At 33.9% G+C, this 21,537-nt stretch overlaps 2 protein-coding genes across 3 annotated transcripts; both read left to right on the top strand.

Moving 5' to 3' along the window:
- Positions 1–814: 814 nt before the first annotated feature.
- Positions 815–13,996, top strand: LOC130825252 (uncharacterized). 2 transcript variants are annotated; one of them, XM_057690384.1, is made up of 11 exons: positions 815–1,024; positions 6,695–6,883; positions 6,999–7,819; positions 8,642–8,771; positions 8,886–9,328; positions 10,414–10,494; positions 10,594–10,692; positions 12,448–12,606; positions 12,703–12,789; positions 12,907–12,978; positions 13,314–13,992. In XM_057690384.1, the coding sequence occupies exons 3-11, from the start codon at positions 7,085–7,087 to the stop codon at positions 13,629–13,631; spliced, it is 2,124 nt and encodes a 707-aa protein (XP_057546367.1). In that variant the 5' UTR covers positions 815–1,024; positions 6,695–6,883; positions 6,999–7,084; the 3' UTR covers positions 13,632–13,992. The 2 variants fall into 2 exon arrangements, with proteins under 2 accessions (XP_057546367.1, XP_057546366.1); XM_057690383.1 differs by lacking the exon at positions 6,695–6,883 and having other exon boundaries at positions 13,314–13,996.
- A 2,337-nt stretch (positions 13,997–16,333) lies between these two features.
- On the top strand, positions 16,334–21,283 carry LOC130825251 (protein REGULATOR OF FATTY ACID COMPOSITION 3, chloroplastic). Its single transcript, XM_057690382.1, has 5 exons — positions 16,334–16,723; positions 17,753–17,807; positions 17,912–17,968; positions 19,551–19,628; positions 20,490–21,283. Exons 1-5 carry the CDS (start codon positions 16,430–16,432, stop codon positions 20,936–20,938), a joined length of 933 nt encoding a protein of 310 aa, XP_057546365.1. The 5' UTR covers positions 16,334–16,429; the 3' UTR covers positions 20,939–21,283.
- Positions 21,284–21,537: the final 254 nt, after the last annotated feature.

Raw genomic sequence — 21,537 nt, 5'->3', positions numbered from 1 at the left:
TCTGAACACCTACATTTCATAATACTTACTTGACAGCTTCAACATGCTAAAAATACCTACTTGACATACTATGAACCCCTATTTGATGTCAGCTAAATTCCTACTTGAGGTACCCTAAAACCCTACCGAGTAAGTGTGCAGTTGCACTATATTTTCCGTCTTTATTTTTAAAAATATAATAAAACGATCCATAAAATACAATTTTTTTAAAAGACCGTCTCTCATAATTAGTGAATAACAAAATATAAATATAACTAATTGTTAGTTTTTCCCCTCAACATTCCTCAAGAAGTAGGAAATATAGGATCATGCATAAAAAGTTTTTCCCAACCAAAAGTAAAATAAAGTTTGAACCCACAAACCAAAACAATTTACATATAAACTAAAGTAACATTGTTTGGAGAGCATGGGCAAGAACAGCTGAACAGGTCCTGGAGCTAGCAATTACTAATCAATTTTCACAATTTCAATGCATATATTTCACACAAGATAGACCAGCTATTCTTGTGAGAGATCATTTTTTGCTAATACAACTTTAAAATAAAAAGCTAATAATAATATTAAATGAGCTATTCAGCCCATATATAAAAAACATTTGAAGGTGAGACTGTCTTCGAAATAGGATAATTACAATGGGAATATATAAATTATTATGAGAGACAGGCTCTCTGAGAAACGCATTAAATATATAGACTAAATAGTCTAATTAATATAAATTAAAGAATAAATAAAAATACAGGTTAAGAGACGATCTGTCGTAAGAGTAGCTGATCGGATTATTTTGTGTGAACCCCACCGTATTAGTGAATCAGTGACATGAGAGCAGGGAGCCAGGGAGCAGTATTCTTATTTGATGCTTTTTCTCTCCATCTCATCCGCCGAAAATCTTCACTGCTGTAATTGAAATTTATAACCTACTTTCATATATATCTTCAACGCCATCTTTTGATGCTGTTTCATACTACTACATCACTAAATCAACGCCGACTTCCGATTGCTCTCAGAAACCCTAATTTTTAAACAGGTAATTTTCTGAATTCAATCAACTCTTCCCTCTTTTTTCATTAATTTCTTGTTGGATTCATAGATTTTAGTTGATTTTATTGTATTTATGCTCGAATAACGGTTTTTCTTAGTAAAGAATGGAGCTTGGCATAATTTTTTCTGTTTTGTAATCGAGACTTGTGGTTTAAAGTTTATTTACACTTCAGTTTTTCACCATTTTTCCTTTTTGTGTTAATTGAGTTGGTAGGTTATCATCAATTGATGAAACAAGCAAAGAGGTAGTGATAGGGAGGATGCCTGTATACCGTTTTATTTTCACATGATTAAGTAGTTAGGAAATTAAAATTTTGGTGAAATTTAAGTGTGGTTTTTAGAGCTCTGGTGATTTATGTTGGGTAATATCTTGGTATGCTTTAGAAGAAATCGTATTATGAACTTAAGGTGAGTGGACGTAGGCATATATGCTACACAAACATTTGGATACTTGGGTGAGTTAATTTGGGCATTATTTTTGGTAGAGAAGGATGGAATTGAGAATTCGGATTAAGGGGGTGAAAAGAAAGTCTTTAGAACAACCAACCTGATATTAGGGAATGGAATTGCTAACCATAATATGGATTTCAGGAAGTTACTAGTTTGTTAATACCCCTTGTGAATTTGGTATGTAAGCATTTGGATACTTTTTCATAGCAAATACATGAGTTGCCCCATTTTGTCTTTTAGTTTGAGTTAATGGTGTTGGTAACTTTGTTTGTATGTAAATGCATTGTAGATTTCTTCAAAAATAGGAATATAACAATTTGGATGGGACTTGTAGAAAATTGGTTAGGACGGAAGGATAAAGGGAGTAGACATTTTGGGTTTTGACCTGCCACAATACCTAGATGTTTGTGAGGTTGTCTGTTTTTAAACATTTGAAAAGGAAGTTTGCAAGGACTTGAAGCTATTGTGAAACAATTGTTCGCATCATGATCAATTTGTATAGGATTTTAAGGTTACCGCAACCAATTAAAGGTTGTGACTACCTTGAACCATCTGTTTGGGCCGCACAAGTGACAATCACTTCATCGCAACCTCAAATGCGACCAACTACATCCGAAAGTTTACACTATGCTTGGATATAGAAGCAATGACTTGCCGAGGTTCATGTAGCCGACAAGACGTACCTTGTTTATGTTAGTCGAGGGTGCTTATTAAAGCTAATTGTGCTTGCGAAGCTTAATAAAAGCTATATTGAAAATTTAATTCTAAAAATTTGTACCTCTAGGTTTTTGTTTTTATGCATAGAAGACAAGTTTTTGATTGAACTAGAAAAGCAAACATGTGTTTGCTCTAATTACTAGATTATAGTCACAAATCTTTTGGAGTTTTGGTGTGGAGGAGAGATTGAGTTTTTACCTTAACTTTTTTAGAGAGCGCCACCTAAGATTAGTGAACTTTATATTAAAACTTGTTAAAAATTGATAGCAAGGAGACAGTACTATTTGTGGATAGCATCTCTAATTTACTTCATTTTTATTAGTTGCAAGCTTACGACATTTTTATCTATCGTGAGTGCAAAACAATTAATGTGATCATTGGAGAGGATTTTCCCAAGTGGCCCATGTTTTAAGTGAGCAATTGGTGTCCTTGCAAATTCGAACATTAAGGGTATTGATTTTTGGGGTGACTAATATGAAATAGATAAATGTTGCAACAAAGACTTTTTAGATAAGGAATATGTTGTTAGTAACCAAATATGGAAGGAAGTATTTTCTAGGGGCTTCTCGAAGAAATTTTAAAAATGCTTTTGAAATCTCATTGTCTTGTTTCTAGCTAAAATTGAGCTTGAACCTTGAGGGTAATAATTCTGAAACCTATGATTTTCTAAAGGCTCTGCTATATTGCTTGTGCACATTTTTCGACTGATTTTGTTTATAATTTTTGTCGCTTTAAATATGAAACCCCCATTCCTTTGTATGGTTATGACTATCATCTTGAAGATGGATCGTTGACCTCCTCCTTGATGATTTCCCTTTCTTGCTAACATATCAATACTAAAATGTAATATTTATGATTTTTATAAATCTCCCCCTCACAACTTTTTTTAATATGAACATTCTTTTTTTTGGATGAAGATATCGTGCTCTCATATTTAAATTATTTTTGGGCATATTTGAATAGTATTATAGGAAAGTAGGAATTGGAAGGATTTTCTTCATTGTATTACTTTGGAATATTGAATTTAACATCATGACTTATTTATTACCACGTTATTTTTTGATTTATTTGAAGGTAGTGCTTCTTTGGAATTTATATTGAATAATTAAGTCAATTAGTTGATTGAGCAAGCTATATCATACATCACACGATCTGATTTGGTCTAGTTTGACATCAAAATTACACCAAACCATAAATATGGTATAAAAATTTTAGACTTCAGTGTATCATATATGTAAGGTATGTATCATATATTAAATGTGAGGTATATTGATGGCTAGCACCTTGTGCGAGCAGGACTAGGCAAGGGGATTCCTTAAGGCAAGCGCCTTTTAGTGCTCAAAGGCAAGCACCCCAGAAAATAAGTGATGTGAACACCATCACATGTGTTTTCTCTTCTTTATTCTTTGGATTTTGGGAAATTCCACGTGGTAACCCTGAGGTTTTGGGTTTTCCACGCGGTAACCCTGAGGCTTACCCGATTAAACCTCCTTTGACCTTTTTAACTAAAACACGTTTGGAAACCATCTATTAGTAAGGATGCCAGGGATTCTATACATCAAAAATCATACCAAAGATCACATTTCCTCTAATTTTCTCACCCTAATTCCCCAATTTCTCTAACTTCCAAACCCTAATTCCTAACCCTAATTCCCCAATTTCTCAAAGTTTTATAGCAAATTTCTAGCATTCAACTGTTGGTGGATGAATTCAAATGTTTCTAGGTAAATTTCGTTTAGTTTACCCAAGAATTTCGTTAGGTTTGGCAAGAAATAAAAGTGAGTAACTTTAATTTACAAGAATTCCAATTGTTGGTGGATGAATTTTGAATGTTTCTTGGTCAATTTCAATTCTTTTGCAAGAATTTTTGTTAATTAACTGTTGTTGGTTTAAATTTCAATTTGTTGCTGGGTTAATTTCAAAACTCTAATTTTAATTTGTTGTTGGGTCAACTTTGAAACCCTAATTCAATTGTTGGTGGATGAATGCTCGAAATTTTTTGTCAAACTTTGAGAATTTGGGGAATTAGGGTAAGGGAATTAAGGGAAATGTGATCTTTGGGATGATTTTTTGATGTGTTGAGTCTCAAAAACATGACATTCTTACTAATAAACGGTTTCCAAACGTTTTTTAGTTAAAAAGGTCAGAGGTTTAATTGGGTAAACCTCAAGGTTACCGCGTTTCCTTAGATTTTTTATGGATTATTTTAGGATTTTATATTTTTTGATTAGATTTAGAGGCGCTTCTGTTGTTTTAAAAAGTGTTAGGCGCAAAAGGTCCTTAGAGTCTAGGCGCAACGCATTGGGCGAAGATGCGAGCTTTTTGCAGGCGAAGCATATTTTTCCGCTGAAGAGCTTAACAATCAATTTTAAAACATATATAGTACTTTAAACAAAATGGCATTCCTATTTTAATAGCAACAAGCTTGAAAAACATCCATTAACCTTGCGGCAAACACCACTTTAGCACCTAACTATTATAAGTATATGAAGATACCCGAAGTTATTTTGCTTCTTCACCAATTCTTTTTTTCTTAAAGAAGCAATTGTTCTCAACTTTATATTCAAGTAAATTTGGGTTTTGAGTTTTTTTCTTTTTTAAAGAAACAAGCATGACTAATTTACCCAACTCAACAAGGAGGCGCACACGCCGCACAAGACGTGAAGCGCATCGAGGCACTCAAGGCGCACACCTTTGTAGTGGGCTTTGCCTCACGTAGTTGAGGCGTTTTCAGCCGAGCATGAGCTCGAGGCGCGCAAGGTGCAAAGCGAGATACACTCTTTAAAACTAAGGGCTCTTTACACGCAAAATCTGACGCCGTTTCCATGTCCTGAGAGCCTAGGCTTTAGGGGTCCTTAGCACCTTAGAGCGTCCCATGACTTTTAAAACTAAAGTGTAACTGTACCTTAAGTCTTGTTGGAAATTTGATATCAGGGAGACAAATTTTCATTTGCGGTGATCTCTTTAAATCCTTTTGTGTAAAAATTTTTTGGGAATATTGAGTTATTTTGATATGTATTATTGTGGACAATAGAATCCTATATACGTTAATGTTACTTGAGTGTCTCCATTGAGTTTGTTAAGTGTTAAGTTTTTGACTATAGTTAGGGAGGGGAGAGTTGTTAGGTGTAGTCCTCTCATGGAGCTTGAATAGAAGACCTTTTGGAAGACTCTTTTAGCAGTATTCAACTCTCGTCTTTTGTTATATTTTAGTTTTAACGTCTCCTTGTTTAGGTTTGTTATTATTCTCGGTCATAATAGGCTTTATGATAACTTGTGCGAGCTGCCTTTGCCATTATTTGTCTAGTCTATATTCTCTTGTCATTACAGCTTCAAAAAGGATATACCTATCTTTTCTTGCTTAATTTTTTTTTTTTGCGATTTCTCGTCAGTAGTTAGTGCAGACCACTTGTGCCTTTTTGTGTGCTCATGTGGTGATTTCTAAAACTGTTTGAAGTTTGGTCTTTAATGTGTTAAATAAGACTCTTCATTTCACCTTATTGTGTTGCGTAGCTTTGCTGGATCCTTGACACTCTACTTGGGTATGAACTCAAACTGCTTTTGAAGCCAAAAAAAAAAAGGAAAAAAATGTCTTTGGGTGTAATTGTTTTCAGAGTTTAACAATAGTTGTTGGTTGTGGGATTGAAAATCCAAAAGGGTTGTCGTGAGAAAAAAAAAAGGAAAAAGGTAGAGAAAATGTTTGAAAAAAAGATGGAAATAAATTATTTTGAAGTATGGTAAAGAGAAACGGAAACAATTAGTGAAAATGAATGGTGATTATTTGGAAAAATTGTTTAGTGAAAATAAACAATTAATAGAGAAATTCAGAAATAATCACCAGATAAACAATTAGTAGAAAAATTCAGAAATAAACAATTATTTTGGAGTATGGTAAAGAGAAATGGAAACAATTAGTGAAATGGAAGCAAGAGGAAATTGTTTCCATTAATTTCTGAATTTAGTAGTGATTATTTAATTTGCACAGCTTGTAGTTTTGTTTCTGCTGTAACTGTTTTGGGTCTATATTTGGTTTGACTTGCAATGATAAATCAATTGATATTCAATTGTTTGCTAGAAATAAAAGGAACAATCTGTTGAGTAATTGAATGAACTAGTCCCTAAAATTATCAATTTAGGGTCACACTAAGAGTCAAAAGAAGGCATGCTAACATCCAAAAGAATGGAAAAAACAGAAAGCCATTTATGGCAATTGATAATATTTTTTGGAAGGAACTCATATCCGTAGTTAGAAGTGTTTAAGTGGATCAAAATTTAATGAACCCAAAAATGATCCGAATCAAGCAACCAAAATTAGAGCTCTTTCTTGTGATGAGTTTACTTTCAATAATGTCATTTTTGCACTAATTACCAAAAAAAAATGTCATTTTTGTAGCGGATAAAAGTTGAAATACCATTATGATCAATTGTTTTTAACAAAAACAATGTTGCTATATCAGATAAAAGTATAAATTTAATTCTGATGTTACAGGATTAATCAAACCTAAAGGCGCAGATTAACCAAGCAATCAGAACTAGAATTAAAGAAAGGCTGGGTAGGATCTGGCCGGACTTACAAGTTCAGACCATTTTCATCCCGTCTTAATTTATTTGAGCCCAGCCCAGCCCAGCCCAGCCCAGCCCAGCCCTTATCCGGCCCATTGAACGCCCCTGTGTACATGTACACTATCATTTGGGATGGATGGTTTATCTAAAATTAATGCTTTGATTTGTATATCCACCAAATTGTTGTGAAATTGTACAAAAACTGATTGCCCCCTTTTTTCTGATTGCAGATAGGAAATTGTACGGATGACCATGTGATTTGGATTTTGGCGTGTCATTTTCTTTTTTGTGCAGCTTTCCTGCAAATTTAGTGTGTATGGCTCGGCGAGGAAATCAACCAAAAAGGGAAATTAATCAGTCTTCTTCAAAAACTAAATTAAAAGAGCCTGATGAGCTTTTGGGTGGTGAACCTCTTAACTCCTCTTTGAAAGAAGCTGCTAATAGGACCTCTGTTCAAGGGGATGGGAGAAAAAAGAACAAAAAATCTAAAAATGTGCCCAAGAAAGATGAACCAAAGGTGTATAGTGCGGATGCTGGGCCCTCTATCTCTGAGATTAAAGCTTTTGGAGAGTGTATGGAAAATCTTTCAAGGGACTGCAATATGTCATGTGTGGGTGATCTTAGCTCAGAAAGTCACAATGGGTCTTTTAATCATACTGTAAATGGATCTCATGCAGCTGGTAGGAATGAAAGGCAGTTTTTCCATATTGTGGTACTTGAAAGCCTTAGACATTCTACACTGTCGATTTTAAGGACATCTCGTGGTTGGCTTGAAAGACAGAAGCCCGTTTTGACTGCTTCAATGAGAAACGTTTACATAATTTATGATTACATGCATTTGAAAATATTTCAGGCGTACCCAATTGTTTGGAAGTGGCTTTTCCATCTGGGTAATATACTATTGTTGGTATCAATGGTTTGGTTGGATTGTGCTTTTCGTGGCATGGATTCCTTTCTAAGGATGGGAACAACTTCCTTTTTTACTATTATATGGTTCAGCATTCTTTCAGTTATTGCAATGATTGGGAAGTTTAAATTCTTGCTGGTGTTGGTAAGTCTTGTTTTACACTATCATGAGTTAAAAGTAAATCCCTTTTGCTCTACCCTTCAGATTTTGACTCGGTGTATATTTCTATCTTTTCTTCTTTTTACATTACATATATCATGCAATATTTGTGTCATATGGAAGCTAGTATGGGAATATATTTTTTGTTGACTAGTAGAAAAGATGGGGTATAAACCAATGTTATATATATTAAAATCATCTGCATGCAGCAATCCTCTCTTTCAGTTTACTTCGTTCTAGTGCAATTTGATTTTGGACATCTATTGCCGTCCTTTCTTGCTTCCGCTAGCCAAGTTATCTTTAGTCTCCCTCGGCTTGTTCATCTTTGTCCATCTAAATTTCAGTCAAACTAACCTGAGCAGCTTTTGGTCAACATTGCCCATGTTCAAACTAATGAGTTGCCCTTCATATATCTTTACGAAATGTAACTCCCAACATACTTCATGTTGTAGAGAAAGGTTGACCGACTACAGATTTTTGCCTCTAGACATTGTTGTAATAATTCCTTCTATAATAACATCCCATCATGAACTCCAATTATAGTTGAAAAACAGGGAGCATATTATCTATGAAATTGGGAGCTTGGTTTTGGGAACTATTTTACTTGCCTTTTATGTATCGTTTGTATGGTGTGACTATGATCACCAACTGATTCATAAGCTTATTATAGTCAGGAAATAATTTTAATGTTTTTAATGGTAATTCAAGTGCACCATGTACATTATGTTGTTAGGCTTTGCTAGTGGACTAGTGGGCTAGGTTTACTTGTATGATTTAGCGCTTTCTTATTGATGAAATTCTATATAGGCTTTTGCTGCATTGCTTGGATATTTTGTGGGTCTGATCATTGCATTGCTGATCGTTGCTTTTGCTGGAGCCATTTTTCTATGGCTTTATGGAAGTTTTTGGACCACCTCCCTTATCATTGTTCTTGCAGGTGATACTTCTGAATACTTAAATCATTTAATGGATCTCAATTGACATGATATTTTGAAACATTCTACTACCATATACTGACATTTAACATTTTCTATTCATGTAAACTCTGCAGGATTGGCATTTATGCTGAGCCGCGAGCGCATTGCCTTATCTATCACCACTTTGTATTCATTGTATTGTGCTTGGACATATGTTGGATGGCTTGGGGTGCTTTTGGGTTTTAATTTATCATTCATTTCAAGTGATGCACTCATATACTTTCTGAAAAATAACATAGATGAGCAGAGAAGTAAGCCATTCGAGCGACCAGATGGTGCTAGGGGTGATCAAAGATTTTTTAATGGTGAAGCACACTTCCATTACTCGAACGCTGGTTCAGGCCAGTCAACAGATCGTAGTCCTGGAGTTGCTTCAACCAGTGGGGATGATTCTGAGTTGACATCTGAAGATGAAGTTGTTCGTTTGTTAAATTGTACTGATCACTATTCAGCATTGGGCTTGTCCCGATACCAGCAAGTAGACGTGTCTGTACTAAAGAGAGAGTACAGGAAAAAGGTGATTTTTGGCTTCTCTGTGCCTGCCGTCGAATAATGCGTTTCTATGTACTTCCTCTGTCTGGAATAAATTGTCACATGAACTCCCCATTTTTAGGATATGTGAAAAGGTCCCCTTATAAAATACTGCTCTATTTGTCCCAAATTTAGTTCTTATTTTCCTTTTGAAATTTGCCAAAAAACCCCATATCCTTTTTCAAACTCTGCTGTTGGATAATGGGTTTCCTTCCCCGCCCCTCCTCTCCGTCAATATTTCTTTCTATCCTTTTTTTTTTCACTCTTAAATCTCAATGTAATAGGAAATGTATATAAATGAAATAACCTCTATAAAAGCTTTTTTTGTAACACTATGCAATTAGTGAGGTTTGGACAGTCTACCTATGCATATATTAATGGGAAAATGCAAATAACGGGCTGAACTTTGGTCAAAAATGATTAATCATGTCGAACATCAAGTATTGTGTTCGTTAGGACGAACTTTGAACATAGTTCTCATCCAACATGCTTTTATGTGTTAGTGACTTGACGACATGGGTGTTCACGTGAGCACCTTTTTTACATGTGGCAGCCACGTCAACAAAAGATATGATGTTCAGTTCTCCAATGGGTAAAAGTCTATTGGACTAAACTAAGTTCAAAGTTAGTCCCAACAAACACAATACCTAAAGCTCAATTCGATAAACTATTTTTGACCAAAGTTTGACATGTTACATGCTGTTTTTTCTATTTTAATAAATGTAAAAATTTTCCAACATGGTATCACCATATTAATTCTAGGAAAGTACTTGCTTAGGTGTCATTACAAAAGCAATTAAAGTATAAGCTTCTATATCAAAACAAAAAAACCCATATTACTAAGAATATTGTGCTAATAGTTTAACACTAGTATGACAACTAATGTTTGATAAGTGTATATATGATTTTGTTTGCCAGCATGTGTAGCATTATCTGATCTGATTTTTTTCCTTGTTAAATAATTTTTTGGTAACCTTGCTTTCTTACACTCATATGTGTCTGGGTGGGCTAATGCTTGCTGATCCCCTTTTTTCCTACAGCTAATAGGTGTACTTTGTGTTGTATCATCAGGCTATGCTTGTTCATCCTGATAAAAATATGGGAAATGAGAAGGCTGCGGATGCCTTTAAGAAACTTCAAAATGCATATGAGGTTGCAATTTTTTCTTGTTCTTGTATTTTGTATTATGCCTAGTGTTTTCTTTTTCCTACTTTCTTTTTTTGCCTTACTGATTTTTCGTCATACAAATAGGTCTTGTTGGATTCTTTGAAACGAAAAGCATATGATGACGAACTTAGGAGAGAAGAATTGCTGAATTATATTTACCAATTCCAGGGTGCTTCTCATAAGGTCATTTTCATTCTAAAATATTGAGATTGCTTTCAAAGATTTTGGTCATCATCTGGTACTATTCATCTCACATAAAACAGCAACCTGATTTGAACATTGTATCTATCCCATGGAGTATGGAAAAGTCCTTATTTGTGCTGCCTTATCCCTTTATCTCTATCTACTATACCGCACATGAATTTTTTGAAAAAGAAATAATGATGAGAAAACTAATGTAAATGGTATTTACTGTTGTAAAGGTCCATTGTATTTATAGAATTAGCTATCATAATGCAAACCATATTTTAGTTTGAGAAACCTTTCAGAAAATTATACTCGAGATGGAATTATTGACACTAGTAGGATTCTAGCAAGGAAACAAAGTGACTTAGAAAAGGCATGGTATTTGGGAGGAGGACTTGGAGGAATGAGAAGGTAGGAATATTGAGACGCCTAAGTCACTGCAAAATTTTATAACTTACTAATTTAGTGTAGACAAGAAGCAGTGAGAAGGAGTAGGGAAGAGCTGAGACTTCCCCTTCTGCACACCTAGGCTACTGAGCAAGCTGACCCCTTTTAAACAGCTTTACAAAACCTGGATTCCCTGAATACCCTATGAACATTTGTGTCTTTTGCTAGCTCTAGCATATCAATTCATATGCAAAAACCATGTCGTATTATTTTGGGTTTTCCGCTTCATCTTTTGCAATGAGACAATCTTTCAAACTTGTCTTTCTTCTCATCACCCTAGCTAGTGGACATCATCATATTCTTGTTTCTCATGTCTTATTGTCGATCTAGATGATAACAATCTTGTTCTTAATCTGTATCTAAAGTTACCTTTTGTGGGAAGGTTTTAGGCATCCTCATCTTTGGTGCTTTTAGTGGACTTGAGCTTAGCTACTGAAAAAGTTAAAGTGGAGAATTCATCTGAGTCTGATCTCTCATATTTTATTGTCTATTGTGATGATATCCATCTTCTTCTTTGTCACTGTATTTCTAATTTTACTGTTTTTTGTAAGACATTACCATTTTAAGCTTCCCTACTTTTTGCTTGAATGTGGGCTTGCTTTTTGGGAAAATTTTCAGCCCCTTAAAGGACAATTTGATAGTTACACATTTAAGCTGTAGGAATTATTCTGGAGTGGAAGCTGTTTCCCAGTTGTGTGAAACTCTGAATGTGCTTTTCTGTCCTGGCTATCCTGTCATTAGTATAATACTTGCATAATTTCTTCATTTTGCATTCTATAGTTTATATACATGGATTGAACTTCTCAAGAAGCAACACATTCATTATTCTTTCATATTGACCTTCTTTAACCTTTTTTGCTGCCCCCCTGAAATGTGCCCAGAAAGGCCAAAACTTACATTTATGAGTACTGATTACAGTTGTGGGTTGATTTAACACTTTGGACACTGAAATATGAATGTATACCCAGCGTCAAACCACAAATTACGTAACGATGCTGACCTACAGGCTACAGGGATATAGTAGTTATCTTATGTAGATAATTGTGCTAACTGTTCAATCCAAAGTCAACCGTTTGCCTTATCAGCCTGTTTGGTATCTGGTCATAAATAGGAGGTAATGGGTATGAACTTTTAGGGTAATTTTCTGGGTGAATTGCATTGCCTTGGTAATCAGATGTTACTTTTATTAATTTTTTAAACTAGAAATGATACTACTAAATGGGAGTATATGAATTTTGTAATGGAACATCTATAAATTAAACATGAATTTTTGCCTTATATTCTGAAATGTTTTTTATATGCCAGAATGGACAACGTGGCTTCTTCCCTAATGGCTTTGCACGTCCAGAGGGTGATGGAGAAGACACTCTAGAAGAAGCAAGAAGAATTGCATGCAAGAAATGTGGTAGTTTCCATGTATGGTTCGGGACCAAGAAATCTAAATTAAAAGCAAGATGGTGTCAGGTTAGTCCTTTTCTTGTATAGTGAGTTCACCCTGCTGGCAAGGGGATATCTTTCATTGTCTAAAATTTATTTGTTATTGTTTATTTAATACTGAAGGATTGTGAGGATTTTCATCAAGCGAAAGATGGAGATGGATGGGTTGAACAGTCTTCTCAACCTTTGCTTTTTGGAATACTGCGGAAGGTATTGAAGACTCTTTTTTCTATTTATATAGCACCGATTTCTGGCTTCTTGTGTGAAATACACTTGGATATTTTGCTTGGACTGAAGGTTTTTCCATTCCGATCTCTCCGCTTGCAGGTTGATGTTCCTGTTGCTTATGTTTGCGCCGATGGCAAAGTATATAATGCCACTGAATGGTATATTTGTCAGGTATGTTTTTGCTCCCTTGTAAATACCTTTGAGATTTAAAGTGTTGGAATACTCTTGAGCATGCCAACATTTTTATTTTGGTTTGTCACTTTACTTTGCAATATTTCCATTTTGGGTAATATCCCCACTACTTTAATTCTTATTTAACACATTTTATCTTATTTTCTATCCCTTTCAATCCTATCCACACGATTTTAGTGTCCTCTCCATTTTCTCAGCTATTCGTGCGATTGTTTGCTGTGGTAATCATAGGGACGGTGGTAGTTATTTTGAAGACTGATTATTTTTGTGCATCTTCCATGAGCCTGATGATTTACTGCTGCTAAATTTTGTAGGGAATGAGGTGTCCAGCTAACTCACACAAACCAAGTTTTCATGTCAACACTAGTGTAATGAAGAGCAATGGAAAAGGGTCTTCACAAAGAGGTGGCGGGGCAACAGCATCAAATATGGAAGAAAATATGACCGAAGAAGAGTTCTTCGAGTGGCTACAAAGTGCTGTGCAATCAGGAATGTTTGAGAACTCTGGTGGAGTGAATCCGAATGAGAGTTCACAAACAAGTTCCAAAAACAGCCCGAAAACTGGTAATCCGAATACTGGTGGTGCGGGTAGCAGTAGCCGTAGAAAGAAGAAGGGTAAGAAGCAGTGGTAAACTTAAGCTATCGCATCTTAGTACTGAATCCCGACTTCCATAAGTGAGTGGGAGCGACAAAGTACATTTAAGAGTTTCGACTTACTGTTTACCCAGATCTTGTAATGTGATGTGAAAATGTACACTGCTATTGAAATAGCTGTGCATAGGTTGTATAGTTTCTAATTCCTATTGTCTGATGGTATTTTAAATGGTCATAAACAACAAAATGTAAAAAATGGCAAATGGGAATTCAGTTTTTTCTCAGAATCTTTTGATCAACATGGCAAAATTACAGAAGAATTCCTTGGCTGAGCCAATTGAAAATATTTATGCTGAAACTGTTCTACTCCTCAAATCCTCATATGACAATTTAAGCCATTGATAAAGCCATTACAAATAGAGGTGTTCATTAGAGTGATTAGCTGATTTGGATTTAGTGTTTTGGATCAGTTTGAAATTAAGTTTTGTCTCTACATTGATTATCTATGATTTTAAATTTATTTTGAAGTCTGATTAAAATCGGATTTGATTACAAGATTAGGTAAATATAATCTATTTTGAACACTTTCAATTGCAAATTAAAAAATGTGAAGTTTAGCGTTAGATAATGGAACATACTTCTATATGATTAAAGAAGCCATGATGAAATATGTGTATTATGTGATTTAACAATAAAGTAGTTTTATAGAAGTTTTATGTGCTTCTTAGAATTGCAATGAAATCTAATATGAAAAGTACATAAAATATTAATGATAAAGAGGTTTTATAACTCTTGATTATAATAAGATAAAAAGTCAAAAGTTAATATTGAGAAAGAAAAACTTAAATTGTTGGACTTTTCGCACTATTTCTCACCTTACCTGTAACGATGCACACACAATAAAAAAAAGTTTCTATTATAAAAAGTTCTTTTTTTTTTTGAAAGAACACTAAAAAAAAGTTTCAAAAAAAGAGTAAAAAAATCAAAAGAAAACAAAGTAGAAGTTAGAAAAAATACATTTAAATTTGTAATTGCCGTGGTTAGTTAATTGCTATCAGCTCAAATGCTTTTCTTGACTCAAAAATAATGTTAATGATCAATTTAGATAATCATAGAAAATTACCAATAAGTTCGAAAAATTTAATGATAAGAAAATAATTTAGGAAAATTTGCTTTTAAAAATATCACTTTTAGATAGTTATTTTTTTTAGAAATCCCATTTTTAATATATTTATGAAAAATCTCAACTTCGACACATTTTCTTTTAAGTTTAAATGACCGTTAACCGATTAAATAAGTTAATAATTTACTGGGGGAGTTTTTAAAAGTAAATTTACTAGTAATTTATAAAAAAAACTTATTGTTCTATTGAGCCTATTCAAATTCAATCAACTAAAAACAACTTAAAATATAAATAAAATCAATCTCAAAATTAGCCTGACCTACAAATAACCCAATTGAAAATAAACTCGATGGACAATTGTGAGTTTTGACCCCTCATTCATAAAAGTTATAAACTTATGATTAGAGTTTGAAGAGAATCGGAAGACCATATCCTTTTATTAGGCATTTATAGGGGAGACACAAAGCAGAAAATGTTGTAACAACTACTTTTCTCTCTTCTCCTTTTAAAACCCCATTTGGCCTTTTTTCTACTGTCAATTCTTGCTTGGTAATTCTACTTTTTCAAATTAAGTATCAATTTTTTTAATTTTAAAAGCGCATTTTCAAATTACATTTATGTTTGATAAACTAATTGTCTACTTAATTATAGAAATCTTTTCCAAGAAAAAATATAGTTAATTAGGCATATGTTTCAAAAATATTTAAATAAGAACAAATAATAGAAGATTATGTTAAAATCAGTCAAATAAAACATAATTAATTTAAAACATCATGTCAATTATTGTGCTCGGAATTATATTTTGATATTTATTATAAGAATAAAATTGATTGCAATAAATGATTTTCTGATCATATTGTTCAAACAAATTTATTTTTAAGATAAAATTAAGCTTTAGATACAATTGTTCTATAAGGAATTTATTTGGTAATAGTACAATCTACCATTTTTTTAAATATATTTTTCTTGTAGATTATATTTGAAAGTATTGTTGTCACGTCAAATTCATTAAACCAATAAGATTGTTGCATTTAACAAATAAATGTTAGATTGTCATTTATCATTTAATAGCAAAATTAATAAATAGTATGATTGACTTAAATGTTTTTCTTGACTCAAAAAATAAGACTAATGAGTAATGATCCATTGAGTGAATCATGAACCTGATATAAAAATAGATTTATCTTAAAATTAGCATGACCTATAAATAATCCGACTAAAAATAAATCAATCTAAAACATATCTGATAGAGTTGTGAGTTCTAACCCTCTTGTAAACGTTATGATTAGAGTCTAGAAAGGATTAGAAGACCATACCCTAATTAGGCATTTATAGTGCATAAATTTTTGTGAGAGATGGTCTCTTTGAAAGATCAATTTTAATTGGGTCGACCCATTATATATTTTTTAAAATATTATAAATAGACATTTTTAAGAATGATGTAAGTAGATCTTTAAGATATTAAAAGTATGCATTAAAGATACGATAAATAAGCATGCATTAAGAATACAGTAATTAGATATTAATCTTAATGGGTTGAGCTTGAGATAGATCTCTCAAATAGACGATTCCGGACTAACCGTTTATAGAGGGACACAAGAAAAAATGTTCTAAAGTAACAACCCAATTGAGTCCTAAGTCCCAAATTAACAGAAGAAGGCGCGCTGTATGTGACTGTGTTATCCACATTCACCAAACAATCTCCCAGTTCTAATGGAAACCCTTGTGAGTTCATCTTCTAAACTTGCAACTACTTTTCTCTCTTCTCCCTTTAAAACCCTACCTGGGTTTTCTTCTACTGCCAATTCTTGCTTGGTATTTCGACATGGGAGTATGAATATTTCATTTAAAAAGGAGCTTTATAGAAGCAGTAGAAGGTCAATAATGGTGGAAGCTAAAAAGGGTAATGACAAAAAGAGCAAAAACAGTAAAGTTGACACTCATAGCTTTGCTCCTAAACCTGATGAAGCTACTGGCCCTTTTCCTGAATCTGTTCTTCTTAAAGAGGTTGTTTCTAATTTTCCCTCTTTTGATTAATTTCTCTTCATTCTGAATTTCATACTTTTGGGATGATTATGAAATGTATAGGGGTCCTACAATCAGCTCAAGCTTTTTGTCGAATTGTCGAATTGTTGAATTATTTGTTTTTGCTCTTAATTGAGGAATGTGTTTGAGATTTTTGAGGATTTTTTGTATGAATGTGGTGTTTCTGGAGATCTTATTTGATTCGTCCCAATAGAAAGAATATTTGTATCACATTTTTGTTATTTTTTATTATATAATTAGAGATATTTAGGGTCGAATTTGTGCATTAGACTGTGAAAAGTAAAACGTTGCAAGTAATTTGGAATGGAGGAGTACTTCATATCTTGCTGAACTCGGATTTCCTAAGATTATCGAGAGAGATTGATCAATGAAAATAACTAAAATTGAGGAGTTTTTATTATCTAACAATCTGAAGTCTGAATTTTCATTTGCAATTTATGAAATAGGCTTTTTGGTGGTCTATTTATCTGTATCTGTGTTTTTTTCTTGACATTCTAAAAGAATTCTATTAAATTGAGGACTGGCAGTAATTGTTGCGAAAGTTTTGAAGTGTTTCTTAGCTACAGCCATAATGTGGGAATGGTCGCGATCATGATAAGTAAACGTTGATGAGGGAACAAAAGTGATGTCCTTAACGTAACACATAAATATCGGTTGAAACCATAAGATATCCCTTGATACGGGCCAAAACCCGATTTTTTTACACCTTTACAATGCAGAAAATGTCGATTTGTTTATTTTGAAAACCTTTACAACATGGCCGATGCGATGCGGCCTTGTTTTACTCTATGGTTACAGCCTTTGGGCTGATTGTCTTTGGTTAGTTCAGTACAGCTTATGATTAGAATTTCTAAATTACACATTGTTTTGAATGGTGATGAATAATGAAATCATGACTATTATGAGTGAAGTCCCCATTTAGTACTTTGTTCCTGTTTGCATTCTATTAAAATTAGTATAATTTTGTATATTGTTGTCTTTTTTCTTTAGAAAAAAGTTCAAGAAGATGGTAGAGCTCTGCCTGAATTTGCAGATGAAGAAGAACGTAAGTATTTTCAGTATGAAAGTCGAGACTTGATTTTTGTTATCGGCGTAACTTGAAATGTGGATTGATTTTGCTATGGCTAAATATGTGTTTATGTTTTGCAGAAGAACTATTCGAATTTCTTAACCTTCAGCTAGAAAGCGATCTCAATGTCGAAGAGAGTAAGCACTTTAACTTTAAAGTTGTTCCTTTAAGTTTGTAAAGCTTTATTTTAAGCATCAGTAATTCAGTATCTCGGTACTTCTCTCAACTTCTAGGCTGCAATTGATTTTAAAAAATACATATGTAGTCTCATGCTACTTGGACACCAATATTGAGGACAAATTCCATAGCTTCCGCCTTCTATTAACATGGTTTTGTAGTATAATTTGTCCCTGCTCCTTATCTATAAATGCAGTTTACCTTTGTAGAAAAATCATACAACTAAACTTACCTCTAAAAAAGGTTTTAATATATTTGCCCCCCTAATAACAGTCGACCCGTTAAAAGCCCGCCCCAACCTAGTAATTTTTAGAATTGACCCGACCCTTTAAAACAAATTAACAGGCATGACCCTTTTAAAATGGTCCGGGTTACGGGCTTTTAGCGGGTCCCCAGCCCATTAAACACCTTTAATCACCCCCAATACCAAGAAAGATGTGCCCATCTCGGAAAACCTTGCCTTGTAAAAACAATGAGGTTGCTTGGTGATTTAATTAATAGTTTATAGTTTTATCCTTGTCATTCTGCAGTCTTCCACTTTCACTAGCTAAAGCCTCAAATAGTCTTTCAATTTCATTTCTGGGTTTTGTTTTTGCAAATAGTGGTTAATCAACAAAAATGTACTCATATGATGCTACTGACTAATTTAGATCGAAAAGGGTGCCTTCTGAGAGAATGATACTGAAATCACTAATTATATACCAAAGATTTTCCCTTTATTCTCATTTTTTTGTGCAAAGTACCTTTGCAAGAGTTTTTTGATACCAAACAATTGTTTTTTGTTGGCTAGTTTTGTGATTTCAATTTTGTATTCTGGATAAGAATGTTGTGGGTAGCTGGAAAATCTAAGAGTTTTATCTCCGACTTCAGTAACTTCGAGATATCTTTGAAAAAACTATTGTTCTAGCTCAATAAAATTGGTCTCTATGAACTGCAAGGTTGGGAGGGGATAAGCCTAAAATGACCATTTCCCTTTAATCAAACCGTTGTTTCTGTGCTCACGTACTTGTGTGCCCTTGGGGTTGGCCAGAGCTACCATTGAAGCTATCTTTGATCTTTTCTAATTACCTTATCTATGGAGTTCTTATATATAACATCATAGAATTTATTTTATTTAATGCCTGAGTGACTCTAACACTTTGATGTCATGTTGTGCAACTTTAGCTTCTCAAAAGCTCAAGCCCCACCAAACATTCCTTTGTGATGTTATGGTATGATGACTAAATTGAAGTAATGAGCCTAAGTTCAGTTGCAGAAAAAACTGTAGTAACCTGTTAAACTCTACACCATATTGCAAAAACAAGGCCGCATCACCGTTTCACGTCCGTATTGTAAAAGTTTTTGAGTTTACAGAAATCGAAATATAGGTCACATTGACTGCGAAATCATCTGTATTGGTCGTGAAATCCGTTGTGCGACCATCACCGCAACCGTGATAAAAAACGTACTTTGGCACTATGGTCTACACCTCAAATGCTTCTTTTTGACGCCCTTATTAGAATATCTATAAACCGTATTCATGTTTTTCCTTTTCTGATGTAGTGCGCCATTATGAAGTGGTTTATCTGATTCATCAAGACTATAAGGAAAAGGTTGAAGAAGTAAATTCCAAGATTCAAGGTAATTCTCGGCTTGCATTTTTATTTCAATGTTGATTCTGGTGTGATGAATTTTCTCCTCCTCGTTTGGTAGAAACTTGAAAGCCCTTTATGCTCACTGGAAACCGGTCAATGAAAATCTACAAAGGCATTATTTTCTTTTGACACTTCAAATTTTACGTTCATGAATATATGATGTAATTCTTCTCATGTACAAAATCACAAATCATGCCCACATATTCTAAAAGATATATATAAGCTTACAAGGGTGAATGAAATTGTTTTGCTATCTTAGTCAACAGCAGCACATTGTTCATCTCAATTCGAATTCATTTGTTGTTAACAGAAGATCCTTTCAAGGCAACGGATTTCCAAACCATAACTTTAGGGGCCGTTTGTTATCTCTTTTTGTTTCCATTTTTCAGTTTTTAGTTCAGTTTTCAAAATCATCATATTTTCAATAATGTGATTAATGTTTTATTCATTACAGGACATATATCATGACTTTGAATATCAAAATATCAAAAAAAATCAATAGATATTATTTTTTTGAGATTTTACCTTTTCCCATTTCGTAAATTGAAATCCCTGTTGTTAAGTAAGAAGAAGAAACTTTGGTTGAAAGATACATTGATCTATTTGAGTTCTGATATAAATAGCGATGCTTCGTCCGCACTAGTCTTATATAGGCTTATATAAAACATGTACTGTGTCATAGCACGACAGTGTTTAGATTTTGTTTAGAACTCACACTTTCATATTCAAGCCTGATTTTTATTTCTACAACGTCTTGTTTTTCCGCTCTTAAATGTTATGGTCCTTTGTGCGCCTGCAATGAATTTCAAACAAGTTAAATTATCGTCATTGTGTGTACTATGTGCAGACTTTCTAAGGGAAAAGAAAGGCAGAGTCTGGAGGTTTAGTGACTGGGGCATGCGAAGACTGGCTTACAAGATAAAAAAAGCGACGCATGCCCATTATATTTTAATGAACTTTGAGATAGAAGCCCAGCGGATTAACGACTTCAAGCAGATGTTAGATCAGGACGAGAGAGTGATTCGTCATCTTGTTATCAAAAGAGACAAAGCGATAACCGAAGATTGTCCACCCCCTCCCGAGTTCCATACATTGCGAGCCAATATGGTAGATGAGTATGAAGTTGATGATTACGAAGACGATGCAATTGATGATGGTGAGGAGTGGTATGATGAGGATGAACGGGATCTTGAAGGGTACGAAGATGATGATGTTGATATTGAAGATGTTAGCGGTAAAAAGGTAATTAAAGGAACTAGTAATCAAAAAACTCTTGTGACTAACAAGGGCAAATGAAATCTGAAGCATGAGAAGGCACTTAGATAAACAGTCGATGCAGCTCGAAGCTTCAGATACAGACGGAATTACTCAGTCATTTTTGTTCGAGGCAGTGGGGACTGCTCCTCTGCTGGTTTGCTGCTGCTAGTGAGAGCTATATATGAATATAATTATGATTATGTAAAGTTGCTAGGGCAGCAAATGTACTTGTGAGACTCTTTTGGTGCAGTGTTGTTTACTTCTGTTATTGCCCGTCGTATAGTCGATATGTATCCGATATACTCCTACTTGAATAGTTTATATCGGATACACATATTGTAAAATATACGGAATACTATACGTATCCTCATTCTCGTTCTCATATCAAGCGGAGGTCTACTATGTACAATCCCAAGTGTAGGACCGAAAATACACTTAAACTTGTATGAATGGCTCGTTAAGAACAGCCAACAGGTGTGCTGCCTACAAGCAAGATCAACTCGAGTACACAATACTGATAACTCTATGATCAACAACGGAAAGCTTTATACAAAAACATGGCTACACTATTCTTTTGGTTGGTGTTGATGCTAAGCTTCTTCCCAATGTCTACTACAGTTGAAAATAATATCTATGGT

The sequence above is a fragment of the Amaranthus tricolor genome, chromosome 10, assembly GCF_026212465.1.
Source record: "Amaranthus tricolor cultivar Red isolate AtriRed21 chromosome 10, ASM2621246v1, whole genome shotgun sequence".
In the NCBI taxonomy this organism is placed as follows: domain Eukaryota; kingdom Viridiplantae; phylum Streptophyta; class Magnoliopsida; order Caryophyllales; family Amaranthaceae; genus Amaranthus; species Amaranthus tricolor.
Note: the sequence above shows the minus strand (reverse complement) of the source record. Positions and strands in the feature narration are given on the sequence as shown.

What these genes read in the sequence shown, in the direction of transcription:
- LOC130825251 (XM_057690382.1), top strand. Translation starts at nt 16,430, where the DNA reads ATGGAAACCCTTGTGAGTTCATCTTCTAAACTTGCAACTACTTTTCTC. An exon ending in AATCTGTTCTTCTTAAAGAG is followed by an intron (nt 16,724 to 17,752) that starts GTTGTTTCTAAT and finishes TTTTTTCTTTAG; the next exon opens with AAAAAAGTTCAAGAAGATGG. An exon ending in ATTTGCAGATGAAGAAGAAC is followed by an intron (nt 17,808 to 17,911) that starts GTAAGTATTTTC and finishes TATGTTTTGCAG; the next exon opens with AAGAACTATTCGAATTTCTT.
- LOC130825252 (XM_057690383.1), top strand. Translation starts at nt 7,085, where the DNA reads ATGGCTCGGCGAGGAAATCAACCAAAAAGGGAAATTAATCAGTCTTCT. An exon ending in CCTTATCATTGTTCTTGCAG is followed by an intron (nt 8,772 to 8,885) that starts GTGATACTTCTG and finishes TAAACTCTGCAG; the next exon opens with GATTGGCATTTATGCTGAGC. An exon ending in AACTTCAAAATGCATATGAG is followed by an intron (nt 10,495 to 10,593) that starts GTTGCAATTTTT and finishes TCATACAAATAG; the next exon opens with GTCTTGTTGGATTCTTTGAA.